At 35.2% G+C, this 15,270-nt stretch overlaps 2 protein-coding genes across 2 annotated transcripts; one reads left to right on the top strand and one right to left on the bottom strand.

The window, feature by feature from the left end:
* Positions 1-247: 247 nt before the first annotated feature.
* On the top strand, positions 248-9,274 carry LOC110797405 (aldehyde dehydrogenase family 3 member H1). The gene is made up of 10 exons (XM_022002554.2): positions 248-625; positions 3,383-3,451; positions 3,546-3,642; positions 4,185-4,391; positions 5,177-5,292; positions 5,384-5,488; positions 5,780-5,952; positions 6,039-6,129; positions 6,667-6,816; positions 8,868-9,274. Exons 1-10 carry the CDS (start codon positions 413-415, stop codon positions 9,129-9,131), a joined length of 1,485 nt encoding a protein of 494 aa, XP_021858246.1. The 5' UTR covers positions 248-412; the 3' UTR covers positions 9,132-9,274.
* Positions 9,275-10,123: 849 nt separating this feature from the next.
* On the bottom strand, positions 10,124-14,981 carry LOC110792618 (uncharacterized). The gene is made up of 4 exons (XM_021997732.2): positions 14,609-14,981; positions 13,314-13,647; positions 11,828-12,185; positions 10,124-10,698 (listed from the first exon to the last, which is right to left on the bottom strand). The coding sequence occupies exons 1-4, from the start codon at positions 14,822-14,824 to the stop codon at positions 10,254-10,256; spliced, it is 1,353 nt and encodes a 450-aa protein (XP_021853424.1). The 5' UTR covers positions 14,825-14,981; the 3' UTR covers positions 10,124-10,253.
* Between the last annotated feature and the right edge of the window lie 289 nt (positions 14,982-15,270).

The raw sequence follows: 15,270 nt of genomic DNA, 5'->3' as shown, positions 1-15,270 counted from the left end.
AAATTTAAGATAAAAAAGTTTAATAAAAATAAAAGTTAATATAGTATAATTTATAACTAAAATAATTTTAAATAAGTTCAAATAAGATCAGATAAATTCAAATAAGATAAATCAGGTTCCTCCGTATTCTTTTGTTTAATTTAATTATCACACTTTAATTATCAAACACGTAACTTAATCCCAGAAATCCACAATCATTCAAAACACCCATCCCCTCACTCGCTTTACTTAGAGCGTGTCCTTCACTCTACCTTCGCGGTTATCAAAACCCCCACTCCCTCCCTCCTTGTCGTCCCAATTCTCAATTCTCCAAATCAACTGTCTCCTCCTCAACTCGCCTCGAATCGCGGGTCACACAACTCGTCACACTCTGATTTCCTTCCTTCAACTCCTGAGTATTTCTCCGGTGTCAATGGAGGTTACGACGGCGTTTGGAAACGAAGATGCGGCGGCGATGGTGGCGGAGCTCCGGCGAAATTTCGCCAGTGGTAAGACTCGGAGCTACGAATGGAGAGTGACTCAGTTGAAGAAGATAGTGAAGATGGTGGAAGAACGCGAGAGTGAGATTGTTGATGCTCTTCGCTCTGATCTTAATAAGCCTGCATTCGAATCCGTCGTATACGAGGTCTCTTTTTCAATTTTTTGTTTTTGATTGAATTTTCGTAATTTTGATTGTTTTCCTGTTTGTTTCATTGTGATTGCGATTGTATGGATCGTTGACTATAAGAATGGTTGCACATGCTAACGTGTGTTAATTCGATGAAGCAAAATCTCTTTAAAAAAGTTATTGAAAAGGAAATTACGGAATATATGTGAAATAACTACTATTAATTTTGGAATTGTGACAAAATCTATGTGCTGATCGGTGTTATTCACGTCTATTCAATGCTATAGTGTTGAGGATAACATGAAAGGATGAATATCGTATGAGATAGAGTTAATGTTGAAAAATCGCACGCTGTTGAGTATTCAATCAAGATAGTTTTGAGAAATCGCACGTTGTGAGCTGTCTCATATAGGAGAGGGGGAGTACAAGTGCCAATTATTTTTGTTGCTCAAAGTGGATAACGCTATGTTTTCTCCACCTAATTGTTATTGCTTATTAGATCGGACCAAAAATATCAAACCAGATAATATCAAACCAGATAAGACTATACCAGTCCAGAGAAAACAAAAAACACTCGCAAAAAACATTCAAAATCAAACAAGATAAGACTATACCAGACTATAAAAAGCAAAAAACAATCGCAGATAACATTCAAATCAAACAAGACCCGATGAGAATAGACCAGATCATAAAGTAGAAAAATTAGACCAGACCACATGATTGGGTATGAGATGGTTTATGTAAATTAATGACATACTGACAAGAATCATGGTGATTGTGTGAGCCCTATAATTAATAACACAAGTACACAACTATCATTTATGTATGAGTTTTTTTGTTGCTGAGAATGACATCATAAAAGAGTTGGAAAAAAAATGAGCATTTAATGTCCTTATTCCTGGGGGGCATGATATATATAAGCTGCTTCAGACTGAAATATACTTACTTGATAAGTTGATATGAGTAACTCCTTATTTGATTTGCATCCTTGAAACAGACATAATATACTAACACTTTTATGGAAGGTAGTTGTGAGCATTTATGACAAATATGTTTATTTTTTCAATTGTCAATTTACTTTATTTCCCCTGATTTGTGCAAGGTGTTATACTGCTAATGCTATTTCGTCAACTTCATGAAGGAGTTATTTTTTCTTTTTTCTTTTTTCTTTTTTGTGGGTGTAGCGAGAGCTAAAAAGGGCAATGATATAGACGGGATTTGATCCGAGGTCTTAGGTTCTCTTATTAGTATTTCTCTTAATTTTGTTGTATTAAGAAGTAAGTATAGGTCCTTACCAAGTTGCTGCAGGATAAAGCTGTTGTCAAGTAATGTACTATAACAAGTTTAATTGAGATAATAATTCCTACCACCAAGATATCCTTTCACTCTTTGTGCATTTTTTTGGGCATCCCCTTTCGGGTGGAGGAGGTGGGAAAATGGGCAAGATAAAGAAGTTGTTAGATTTGCTAGGTAAGAAGACAACTATGGTCAAATTCGGAGGCTAATACAATGAACAAGAAGCTTTCAATAATCAATGTTGACTTTTGTACTAAGTTTACATGTTGCTGCGCCTTGGTGATCATTTTTTCATCACTTTGGTTAGGTAGAAGTGAGAAAACTAATTTCTTGTTGAGTTGATTCTTATAAAAAGATTAGACTTTGTTTGCCATATAAGAAAGGGTTATAGTTGCATGATATTACTGCTTTAAGTACTTAACTGCAGTAATTTGTTGATGGACTTAAGTTTGTTCTCTTTGTTCTTTTCATTCTCAGTAATAATGTGTTGTGACAATTGTTTTTATTTTTTTTATTTTTATTGAGATGGAAAATTATGACATTAGTTCCAGCCATTGCATCTCCGATAATATGAAAGGAAAGCTACCACATCAAATCTATGTTAGCTCTTAGACTGTTAAATATAACCACACTCCTACCATGACAATTTCACCTGGAACTGGTTTCAGTTAACACTTTCTAGTTTTTCTGGATATTCCAAGAACGAATAGCTACAGACTGCTGACTTGGGTGACTATTACAACAACGATTGTAAAAGGGTTCCAATATAATATGTGTCCCTAGATAGACCATAAGCTTTGAAGACCGTTATGTTAAAATTCAAGTGCATCCCACAAAGTGTTCTGTATCTTCACCTTCCCCTCCCCTCCCCTCTGTTGATAAAATTGGAAATAAATAGTTATGTTGTACCAAGAATAAAATGCGGAATTTCTTAATTTAATCATTGTTTATGTTTGACCAATTTCTATAATTTGTTAAAACTTACCGAAGGAATTGTGTTATTACTACATTTTCGTAATGGTTGTCTTGCCTTTTCCTTTTGTGATGTTTCAGTTTGATGTTTATATTATTCCTTTTCTATCTGATTCCAGTAGCATGAAGAGTCATGGTCATTTATTCTATTGTTGCATATATCTGAGTTGCAGGGTAGAGTTGCTATTCTAAATATAAAGAACTGCCAACTTACATTGAAAATTTTAAAATGTCTGAATTGTTGCTTCCAACTCTTAAAGCCTTCTAAAACAAACAGTCAAACACTTGAGAGCAACTCAGCTGTTACGCTTTTGTAGACTTGGAAATTATAGTACGATGGCAAGATAGAGGTGGCTCTGCTAGAATGTGATTCCACTATTTTATTTCTTTTTCCTTATGTTGGAAGCTTTCTTATGAATACTACGTATATGAATACTTATTTCCTTTACATATTTCTAATTTAAAAGGAAAAAAGATGTTTAACCTGAGATGTCTATGCTGTTGCAGATTTCAATGTTAAAGTCCTCGTGTAAAGTGGCTCTTAAGGAACTAAAGCAGTGGATGAAGCCACAAAAGGTAAAACTTGGCTGTAAGAATTAAGAACTAAGTAGCATGTACCACACAGCCTATTTTTGCGTCTTGCTGAACATAAAGCTGGGTTGTGTTTCAGGTTAAAACTACTATAGTCGCGTTTCCTTCATCAGCAGAAATAGTAGCAGAACCATTAGGCGTTGTTCTGGTTATCTCTGCATGGAATTATCCAATTTGTGAGTTAAATATTTGTTCACTACATGTTTTTCTTTTGACCAAAATTTTCCTTCTTTTTCCCATTACTTTTATGCAAAAGTTCAAACTCTTGTACCTGGCCCAATTCAAATAAAGTTCAATGTTACAAATTGCAATCAGATATAAGAGAGGCCTGTGATTCTGTGACTTGTGAACATGTTAGTGTACGTCAACCTAGTAAAAAAGGTCCATTCATCCCTCCCTCCTCCTATGTAAGGATCAGGTTTGATTTTCAGAAGACAGTTGCCACCTGCATGAATGGCTTCATCTTATTTTCCTTTGCCTCTTTAAATGTCAATGTCACCTCCTTTGTCTATTTGAAGCATCAGTTATGGAAAATAAACTGTTCTTTAGAGAATTTTTTAACATGATGTGCAGATCATAAATTTCTCACTGTAGCACATTTTTATCATTTAGACTTTATTATTTTTCTTGTTTCTGTATTAGACTTTATTAGTTTTCTTGTTTTGTCTCTTTAACAAACTGAGCGACGATCTAACTGCTGTGTGATTGCTATCTTCAGTGCTATCCCTTGATCCTGTTGTTGGAGCCATAGCAGCTGGTAATGCAGTCGTTTTAAAGCCGTCTGAAATTGCTCCTGCTACGTCTTCATTGCTGGCAAAGTATGTGAAAGAATATCTGGACAATTCTGCAGTCAGAGTTGTAGAAGGAGCCGTTCCTGAAACTTCTGCTCTCCTGGAACAAAAATGGGATAAAATATTTTATACAGGTTTGATTTCAGCACATGTTTTTTTCCACTGTTTTGGATTTTGATATTTACTTTGTATTTGGATGACGATGCTGTAGGGAAGGGGATGTGAGAGAAGTAGACTAGAATTTTTCTTTTAAGTCTTTCCAACATTGGTAGGATTAGGCTCGTTTGGCAATCGGCCACAAATGGTGTCAATGGAATGAATTTATATGTAAATTTGTAAGGAAAATTAATATCCATTCCCATGGTAATGCTAGCTCACTCAAAATTATCTTCTTTTTCTTTATTACCATCCATTACCATTTGGGGAGTGGTATTAGCTGGGAATGCAAATTTATGAAAAAAAACACCCAAATTAGAGACAAAATTTCATTACCATGAACATCGTGATGTTATTTTCTTGCTAAATAACACTTAGAATCATTCTCATTCCCACTATTTATTACCAGCTACCAAACGGGCCGTAAGTATTTAAAAGGGGAAGGTAATTGGATCCCACCTTTTTTCTTTGCTTCCTTTCCTTTCCCCAATCTGTATCCAAACAAGGGAAAATATATCCCTTAATCTCCTGTCTTCCCTGTTCCTCCAAAATCTTTGATTGAAATATCTGTGTATTACTGGACAAGTGATTGCTATTTACTGTTACTGTTAAATCTAATGTCTATATTCAAACGGCTATAGTGAAGATAAAATCACCCACATAAATGCAGCTTTATGTCGTAAATTATCAAATAGTGTTATAGTTATGCATTTGTTATGTAAAAGTGATCTCTTTGTAACAAAGTGGCTCCATGAAATTGTAGGCAACGGAAGAGTGGCACGAGTAGTGATGTCAGCTGCTGCCAAGTACCTTACCCCAGTTGTCTTGGAACTTGGAGGAAAATCTCCAGTAATAGTGGATCCTGATGTTAACCTCAAAGTAAATAGCTTACTTTGGAATTGTATTGTGTTCAATCACCTTTACATATCTCTTTCTATGTTTCTTGACATGCTGATATTCTTGCATGTAGATTTCTGTCAGGAGAATTATAGCAGGGAAGTGGGGTTGCAACAATGGGCAGGCATGCATTTCTCCTGATTATATTGTCACTACAAAAGAGTTTGCTCCCAAATTGGTAAGATTCTGAACATTAACAGATCCGAGATTCATGAAGGTCTGTTCTGTTCGACTTATTTTGACTTATTTCAGACAAAATAAGTTCAAATAAGTTCAGATTATATAAGTTCAGAAAAAATAAGGTTTTTCCAGACATTTGAACACACAAATAAGTTTATATCAGTCAAAATAAGTTTTTTTCAGATAAAATAAGTTCAGATAATACAAATTTAGACAAAATAAGTCGAATAGAACGGAGCCATCAAGCTTTCTCTGTTGATGCAATTTCACTGATGCTGCTGTACTCCAGGTCGATACTCTAAAACGTGAATTGGAGAGATTCTATGGTTCGGACCCACTGCAATCAAATGATTTGTCTCGAATTGTGAATTCTAATCATTTTGATCGTTTAGAAAGGCTTCTGGATGAGGATAAAGTCGCTGGTAAGATTGTTCATGGCGGTCAAAGAGACAAAGCTCAACTGTAAGTGTTCCACCATTTATGTTTATCCCTGTGGTCTGCAAGAATAAGTTATTCAAAGCCATGATGAATTTTCCATTGTGCTACAGAAAAATTGCTCCAACATTGTTGAGGGATGTTCCACTAGACTCTCTAATGATGACCGAGGAGATATTTGGTCCATTGCTTCCTATTATCACGGTATAACTGAAATTCTGCTTTGAACTTTTTCTGTAGTTTTATGTTTTGTTTCATCTTTGTAATCCGTGGAACAAAGACCTAAATATCTTTAAAATTTGAGTTCCAAACTTTTGTTTTAGGAAAAACATGAATGATTTAATCTTAATTGTAAATGTATTTTCTGAATTGATAAAAATACATACTGAATTTACTTGTTAAGGGCTGTGCATAAAAACAGAAGAGAACACTTATATGGAACCAATGGAACTACAATGAAGAGTGAGTCATGTAACCGTATCATCAGTGGCAGAGCTATTATCACGGTTAAACGTAGAATTTTGGCAAATTTTATTAAAAAAAATCAGAAAATTTCTAACTTTTATGTACAGTTTTGACCATTTGCACAATTGCACCCACTTAAATGAAGAACAAAAATATTTTGCACCCACTAATATATTATTCTGGATTCGCCACTACATATCATATCATTACATTATATCGTCATCTGTGAGTTGCTTGAGTTATATAATGATTTCCTCAATGTCCTTGTTTGTAAAGGTCGACAAGCTGGAAGATAGCTATGAAATTATAATGTCACGAGCAAAGCCCCTTGCCGCATACTTATTCACCAACAGGAAGGATATGAAGAATCAATTCGTGAAGACTGTCTCTGCAGGGGGTTTGGTCATTAACGACTCAGCCATACATGTAAGTGTTCCAACATTTTACGCATAGTTTCATTCACTTTGTTACAGACACTTGTGTGTGAGGAACTTTGTTCATAATCTTAAGTGTTGGGTGGGTCGAGTGGGTTGGGTTTATGTGTTGGGTGGGTCGAGTGGGTTGGATTTATGTGTTGGGTGGGTCAAGTGGGTTGGGTTTATGGGCTAAGTTTTGAGAATTTTCAGACTAATGTTTATGCCTCCTTATATGTGTCCTTTCCTTTGCATGTCTCCGGATTTTCTTGATCTCTGACTGATAAAACTTCAGTCTGTTCTATACAAAAGTGTTCATTATAGTACTGGCTATGCCGGCCAGCAGTCAGGCGGCAGACTACAGAGTGGGGAAAGAAGTAGTTTACATGTATAGATGGCCAGTGGGTCGCTTCTGATCCAGCCCACCCTGACACATCCCGTAGTGGGTCACGTGGGTAAGACCCACTTGGGACCCATGAGGCCATGACACAAACTGCTCAACTCGGATATTTTGTTTGATGTGTCGTGGGTCAAGTTTTTCCAACACAACCCATTTATACATTACCAAACACAGCACACCCGACTCACCCAACCCACCCAGCACACAAACCCAGCCCACCCGACACACGAATTCAGCCCACTTGACCCTGTGACACACCCGAACCACCATGCTAATTTAAACTATTTTATATGGCTAAAATGCTACTCCCTCCGTCCCTTAATACTTGCCCCGCTTTTCTTATAAAGCCGTTTCTAAATACTCGCCTTGTTTCTATAAATGACATACTTTTACTAATGTTATATCATTTCTCTCATTTACCATTGACCCACATTTGTTCTTACTTCCTTAAAAAATTCGACGCACCCCAACCCCTTTATTTGACACATTTCCCACTAACTATATTAAAAAAATGTCCAACTATCAACTACCACCTAATAAATTAATAAGTCAATTAAATTGCCTAAAATCCACCTAACCCACATCGGCCTCCAAAACCAATCTAGACACCCACCACCTACCTGACCCATCAGAGCCACAACAGGCCCCAAAACCTGTTGAACCCACTCGACCCGCACAATCCACCACGACCCATGTAACCCGCAACTCATCACGTTACTGTGTCCATTTTTGCCGACACAAGCCCACGATCCGACCCACCCTGGCTTTCCCTGGTCGTGCGTCAACTATCCCCAACCCACGACCCACCAAACCTACTCATGAGTCATGACCCACCCAACCCACCTCGTTGCCCATCTTTGTTTACATGTTAGAGCATTTACATTAGTGAGAGCTCTTCAACTAGTTCTTCACTCTCTAGTCTCTACCACCATCTCTTTACAACATTCTCTCAATAACACTTTCCAAAAAAAAACACCCAACATTGAAGGCTTGTTCAAAAGAGTTATCCAATCTCTTTTTTCGAATTTGGTGGTCTATATTTATATTCTTTATTTATTCAACCTCATAACTAATTGTCTTTCACAAACAAAGTGACTCTTCACTTGTCAATAAGAATCAATTCTTGGAGGTGTCTTGGCCCGTTGGTCAAGAGCTACTTTGAAATAGCTCTCCATAACAAGCTGCCTTGAAGTTGCTCTTCATAAAAAGCTACGGAGTACTTTGAAGTAGCTCTCCATAAAAGCTAATTTAAGAGCCTCTTAAGCGCCCCAATGTTGGCTAAGACTCTAAAAGATAATTCTTGTTGAATAACTTCTTGGAGAGCCACTCCAAAAGCCCCAATGAAAATGTCTTAAGCTCCATAGTAGCTCTCCATAAAAAGCTGCTTTGAAGTAGCTCTCCATAAAAGCTACTTAAGAGCTTCTTAAGCGCCCAGTGTTAGCAAAGACTCTAAGAGATAGTTCTTGTTGAAGAGCTACTTGGAGAGCCACTCCAAAAGCCCTAATGTACATGCTCTTAAACTCCATGTTTCTTGTGCTTATATAAGTAGCTTCTGTCATCTGTCTCCATTTACATGTTAAACTCCATAGTGATCAACCCCAACACAGGAATCAAACTTTTGCCACTTCTGACATTTTACTCGTCTGTTGGGATTGACTAAACAGCTTACAGTACACGGTTTACCATTTGGTGGAGTAGAAGAGAGTGGAACGGGTTCATACCATGGAAAATTCTCTTTCGACGCTTTTAGCCATAAGAAGGCGGTTCTTTACCGAAGTTTTATGGGCGACGCTTTCGTCCGATACCCTCCGTACACTCACGGAAAAATGAGACTATTGGGAGCTTTAATCTGTGAAAATATCTTAGGAATATTTCAAGCTCTGATGGGATGGTCCAGTAACTCTTCCCTTAAAGACAAGACTGCATAGTAATTTAAACTTCTATACTTCAGTAAATTATTTTTGTGCATCATTCATTTCTGTACTTAGCACTATACGATTTGTGATTTGTTAACGTAATGCGAGTAATAATATGTTTTTCGTAGATAAAAATTAGGCCTATATCTTCTTATGTACTTATGAGTGCTGGTTATTTCGCCCTTACGTGGACAGATTCATAAGTTTTTTACACCATTACTACTGTCTTATCTGCAGTTTCCTTGAGATTATTTAAGCTTAATTTTAAAGTTTTTGTTAAATACGGTTCTAGGCCGCACCCGAGAGCGAGAGCTCACTTAACAAGACCGTAGGAGGTTCCACGTGTAGGACTCTCACACGTGTTGTTTCATGGGACAAATCTTAACAGTTTTCTAGCCTACATTATTATGGTTATCATTTGTTAGAAATTAGAATATGTACCCTTTGAACAACCCAACATGGGGATCTCGCTACCCGATTAACGAGTCCAGGGTCCAAGGGCAATGTTCCCTAGTTTAAAAATGGCTGTGGGCCGGGTTGGGCTTCGGGTCGAGCCCACACCAGACCTATTACGCATCGTGTCGGGCGGGACTGAAATGTTCAAAAAGGGCCCAGGTCCATGGGCTGTCGTGTCAGGCCTGGCCTCGTGAATTTTACTAAATTTGTTGTGTTGGTTCGAGTGTGTCGTGCCTTGTCGTGCTTTTTCCAAAAAAGTGCGGCCCATGCCGGCTCACGACTCTGTGCTCGTGTCGAACCGTGTTTTTTTCGTGATGGGTTGGGCCTCGAGCCGGCCCCACCCGGAAAACAACCATCTTTACCTGTATTGTCGGCTTTTCAACATATGTCTAGAAATAATTATATAAACACTTTAGATTATAACCTATTGTATTATGTGATCTGTAATGTGGACGTTACTAACACATTAACCACGATAACGACGAAGATTATATCCCCGGGATACTCGCCTGGCCGAAAAAACGTTAGATTATTGCTACTCCGTAATGAAGATGATATGATTTCTTCATATATAATCCGATCCCTAATAGCACGCGTAAAACCAAACGTGTCAAAAACTCTCAAAACTATGTACAGACTTCCAAAGAGAAGTAGTAGAGAGAAAGTTAATCAAACTAATTAATGGTTGCTCAAAATTCTAAAAATTTTAGACCTTTGTTCATCAGTTAAGTTATCAGGGTATGCTACTAGAAACTTGACTTTCAAGTTACCCTTATGATTAGGGTTCTTTTGGTTAGGCATTCCTTGACCTACAAACATTTTCTCATAACCTGGATAAATAACCTCATCAATTTCCAAGCTCATTTTCTCTTTCCCTAGTACAGGGATGTGTAAGTTGCACCCTGTTAGGGCATCCACTAGAGGGATTTCTATCTCCAGGTCGAGATCGTCGTCTATCCTCCGGAACAACGAGTGGTGTTTCTCGATGACGATGAAGATTATATCCCCGGGATACTCGCCTGGTCGATCCTCGTTAGGGATTCCTTGGAAGGTTATCTTTGTTCCTGTCTTCCATCCTGGCTTTATGTTCACTGTCAAAACCTCTTCTTCATTGACTATCTGCCTGCAATTTTGGAGGTAAAATATATAACTGCGTTACTAGATTAGATCCTGTGTATGCATGGACATTTTAAAATGTTTTTGGCGGGAAAATTTTGCATCAGTAAGTGACACATGCTATTCATGATGAATGTTTTAGTATAAAGTAATATATCTGTAGCAAATTTGTCAAAACTAACATAAAATCGTTTTTTTTTGCGAGAAAACTACCTTATAAAAAATGTCATAATTAACGACCTTATAAAAGATTTATGTTGTAAGTTACTACCTTTGGTAGAATTGTGAACGTAAAATCAAAAACTTCGGGGTGGACTTTACTATGTATATCATTTCACGGGAAGTAGATAATTAATAACATGCATGTTAGATACATATTGTAAAGTCAACCCCGGCCAAAGATAGTATATTACAACATAAATCTTTTATGAGGTACTTAATTACAACATTTGTTTTATGTTGTGTGGCTGGATGATGAACGTAAAATTCAAACTTCGGGTTGACTTTACTATGTGTAGTTCGCGTGGAATCTTATGGAAAACGGATAATAAAATGACACGTGAGATACATATCGTAAAGTCAAATCCGAATTTTGAGTCAATGTCCATAAAATCGGCCAAAAATAGTATTTTATGTTGTGTGGCTGGATGATGAACGTAACATCAAAACTTCGAGTTGACTTTATTATGTGTAGCTTGCATGGAATCTCACAGTAGAAGAACAATAAAATGACACGTGAGGTACATATCGTAAAGTCAAATCCGAATTTTGAGTCGACGTTCATAAATCGGCCAAAAATAGTATATTAGAAATCTTTTATTAGGTAGTTAACTACAACATTTGTTTTATGTTGTGTACTTGTGTGGCTGGATTATATATGAACGTAACATCAAAACTTCAGGTTGACTTTACTATGTGTATCTCGCGTAGAATCTCATGGAAAATGGACAATAAAATGACACGTGAGATAAATATATAACGTAAAATCAACCCCGATTTTTTGAGTCAGCGTTCATATACCGGTCAAAGATACTACATTACAACATAAAATTTTTTACAAGGTGAATTAACATTTTTTTTATACTGTATAAGTTAGTATTTCGCAAAAACACAATTTTATAAGGTAGGAAACGTACCCGGTGACAGAAAAAACATCTCTAGAAACCTTGATATGTTTGACACAACCATGATATAACTCCTCAAGTGTGCACTCTAGCTGCTTTTCAGTAGCCGGAGGTTTCAACTTCCCACTTGAGTTGGAGAACATAATCATCGGACCACTTCTACTTACACTCCTTTTTCGCACTTTGGCCGCCATGTCGCTGGTTGATCTGCCAATGCTGGTGGCTCTATTGGTGGCGGAACCATACCTCCGGTTAAAGCTTGATGTCCTACCAGTTGAGACACTCCTATTGATTGTAGGTGCTCTATTTGAGGTGTTGTATGTTTTAGTACCTTGTTCAAATTTGCTTATATTTATACTCCTTGATCTTCCTGCGTACATGTTACATTATGGTAAGCTCTCGTGGGTCATTCGCATAAAAAAGAAATGTTTAGCACTAAAAATTAGCTAGTATACACGCACTAATTTTTAAATAGACCTAGTCCACAATAAGTTGGTCTACACTAAACTTATTGTGGACCCCGCATAAAAGAAAGTCAACAAATTGATTCTAATTTATTTTGACGTGTTTATTAGAATTATTAATGAAAAATATCACATTGGTGTCATTAGTATATTTTGTGCATGAATAATACATTACTTTAGGGGCGAAACTAGAAATTATAAGGGGGATCAAATTTTAACATATAATTTTTATAACACTAAAAAACAAAAATAAAATAAGAAAATCAAGTATAAATTTGAGGGAGCTAAGAATTGAACCTTGTACCTCCCAAGAGCTCTATTTTATAAGGAAAATAACCACTTGAGCTATACTAGACATGTGCTTTCATAGTTCATATATAATAGTTAAACATATCATGGGGGTCCAGCCCTCCCCCTAATTCCGCCCCTGGGTTACTTAATTTATTATAGTCAGTGAACAATAAAAGTTCATTATGTATGTAAAAATGGTGCTAGAGTAAATTGTTGGATTTAGGTCCACAATAATATTATTGTAGACCAAGTCAACGCAAAAATAATCCCTATACGCAGTAAAAAATTAATAATAATGGTAATCCACGGCTACTAATTAATTTTGCGAGAATATAATAGGAATACTAGATTAGATTTTGCGCACGCACATTTTTTCTAAAATTATTATTCGACTGAAATATTTCTAAAGCTACTGCGTAGTTAATATATAAAGCTTGAATATACTAGTATGCAATACTTGTCTTGAATATACTACTGTATATGCTTAATATGTTAGAAAAAGATACTACGTATGTGCTTAATATGTTGTTTTGAAGGAGAAAATTTCATTGTTTATTTAACGACTTGACTAAAATATTACCACAAATTATATTTAGAAATATAATACAAGGTAGATAATTTTTAATCTATAAAAATCAATTTTTTTTTCCATAAATGAACCGTTAATAAAAAAAAAGATAGAATAAGTAAAATTATAAAGTAAAATTATAAAGTAAGGATACTTTTAGGAATAAGAAAGTTACCAAATGAAGGAGTCGAGTTGAAACCTCGAACATTGGGCATGTTCACGTCTACCCGTTCAATAGTTTGGGTTTTTGGGAGATCAAAGGATGAGCCAAGTGATGGCACTTTCTTTTTCTTGTTTACACTCAATAAAATTATTGATTTGAAGCAATTATTATGTTGATTATCATAATCATAATTATTATTTTTATTATTATTATTATTATTATTATTATGATGAATGTGTTTTTGACTCATTTGGTTAAGCTCTTCCACTCCATTCCCACTTTTTTTTTTGTTGACCTTCTGGAACTTACGCAAATGATTGGCATCTTGCATTTTTTCATGGGTGGCCTGCCAAAATGTTATAAAAAAAGTTAAATGAAAAACTAGTTAATTATACAATATATATAAAAATCATGTTAGGGTAAGTATGCACGTTATATATGTATGTCAACCTTTTATTTTTATTTTTTTCAAGAGAATACGTATTTTAATTGATAGATTCTGTCAAATGGTTTGACCAAATATTGTTATTAAATAAGCTAGATTAATTATATTTACGGTCTTAAATTGATTATATATATATGCATTTGCGAAAATACATAATTATGATGAATTAACATCGACCACATATATTGACCTTGTAAGTTACTTTATTGACAAAATTATGGCAATCTTGTGCATCTCCTCCATCAATTTTGTCATAATATTAGGCAATCAACCAATTACCTATCTTGGTCACCTAATTAATTCCCTCTAAAAAGGGTTTTATGACTGCAAATTCTTTTGCAATTCTTGGGTTTTATGATTAAAATTTTCCAAATACAATTCAATAATTCACTGTAAATTCGAAATATAAAATTTTCTATTTAATGACATCAAAACTTCAAAAGTATGAATAATCAAAAAACACCAAAGGAATAATAAGAATTTCCCATCAAAAAATAAAAATTTGAAAGAACTAAAATAAGAAATTATTTTTTTTTTTTTTTTTTTTTAATTCCTGGGGTTTTTCTACCGTCATTACAAGATGAATGCATTGTTCATCTGTATGTTTATTAATTATTACATACGGAGTACTTCTTCCGTTTGATAACGATGTCTCAGTTTCATTCGTACGTTTATTACATACATAAATTGTTTAAGAAATTACAATACTAATTTAACACAAAGAACATAAAACGTCGAAAGATCATATGTTTATCAATATAATAATAATAATAATAATAATAACAACAATAATAATAATAATAATTATTATTATTATTATTAAAGGAGAAAATGTAAATTAATTATTAAATGGTAAACATACCTTAAAAAATTCTTTCTCAAATGCATGAGGAATAGTTTTGCAGTCATCACCAGGCTTAACCTTGTTATTAATTGATGAAATATGAGGCTTTTGACGACGACGACGATGATGATCATCATGTTGATGTTTTTCTGCATTTGATTTGTATTTCTTCCAGAAATCTCGAATTCCTGGAAAATAATAGCAATCTTGGGATTTTTCTAATTCATCATCCATGAAAAAATGCAAGAATTAAGAAGAACAAGAAAAGGGGAAAAAAAATTAAGGAGAGGAGAGAGAAAGAAAGAAAGCTGGAAAATCTACCAACCAGGATAGATAACTGGCTGAAAGAATATCCTAATTATAATTTGTGCATGGAAAAAAAACTGTCTTAAGAGGAGGAGCTTTTATTAGGAAATTAATTAATATATTAACACACCAATAAAGTCTTATATATGTTATGGAATATGGTAAGCCCTAATTAATATATTAACACACCAAAAAAGTCTTATGTTATGCAAGTAATTTTGTTGTCCTTTGTGGCTCATTCGTACAAAAAAACACTCTTTTAACTCGTTGACCATACGAGTTAATTAAGTAATTCATCTAATGTTTCCATATGAATTAAATTTGTTGATAAATAGAGTTTAGGAGATCTTCTTCACAAGGGGAAACTTTTGCCA

This window comes from Spinacia oleracea, chromosome 2, assembly GCF_020520425.1.
Source record: "Spinacia oleracea cultivar Varoflay chromosome 2, BTI_SOV_V1, whole genome shotgun sequence".
Lineage (NCBI taxonomy): Eukaryota > Viridiplantae > Streptophyta > Magnoliopsida > Caryophyllales > Amaranthaceae > Spinacia > Spinacia oleracea.
The sequence above is the reverse complement of the archived record's forward strand: the minus strand, read 5'-3'. Positions and strand labels throughout refer to the sequence as shown.

Coding starts and splice junctions, on each gene's coding strand:
- LOC110797405 (XM_022002554.2), top strand. CDS start 413: ATGGAGGTTACGACGGCGTTTGGAAACGAAGATGCGGCGGCGATGGTG. Junction 626..3,382: donor TCGAATCCGTCGTATACGAG/GTCTCTTTTTCA, acceptor ATGCTGTTGCAG/ATTTCAATGTTAAAGTCCTC. Junction 5,953..6,038: donor CAAAGAGACAAAGCTCAACT/GTAAGTGTTCCA, acceptor ATTGTGCTACAG/AAAAATTGCTCCAACATTGT.
- LOC110792618 (XM_021997732.2), bottom strand. CDS start 14,824: ATGGATGATGAATTAGAAAAATCCCAAGATTGCTATTATTTTCCAGGA. Junction 12,186..13,313: donor CAACTCGACTCCTTCATTTG/GTAACTTTCTTA, acceptor ACATGTACGCAG/GAAGATCAAGGAGTATAAAT. Junction 10,699..11,827: donor GATGTTTTTTCTGTCACCGG/GTACGTTTCCTA, acceptor CCAAAATTGCAG/GCAGATAGTCAATGAAGAAG.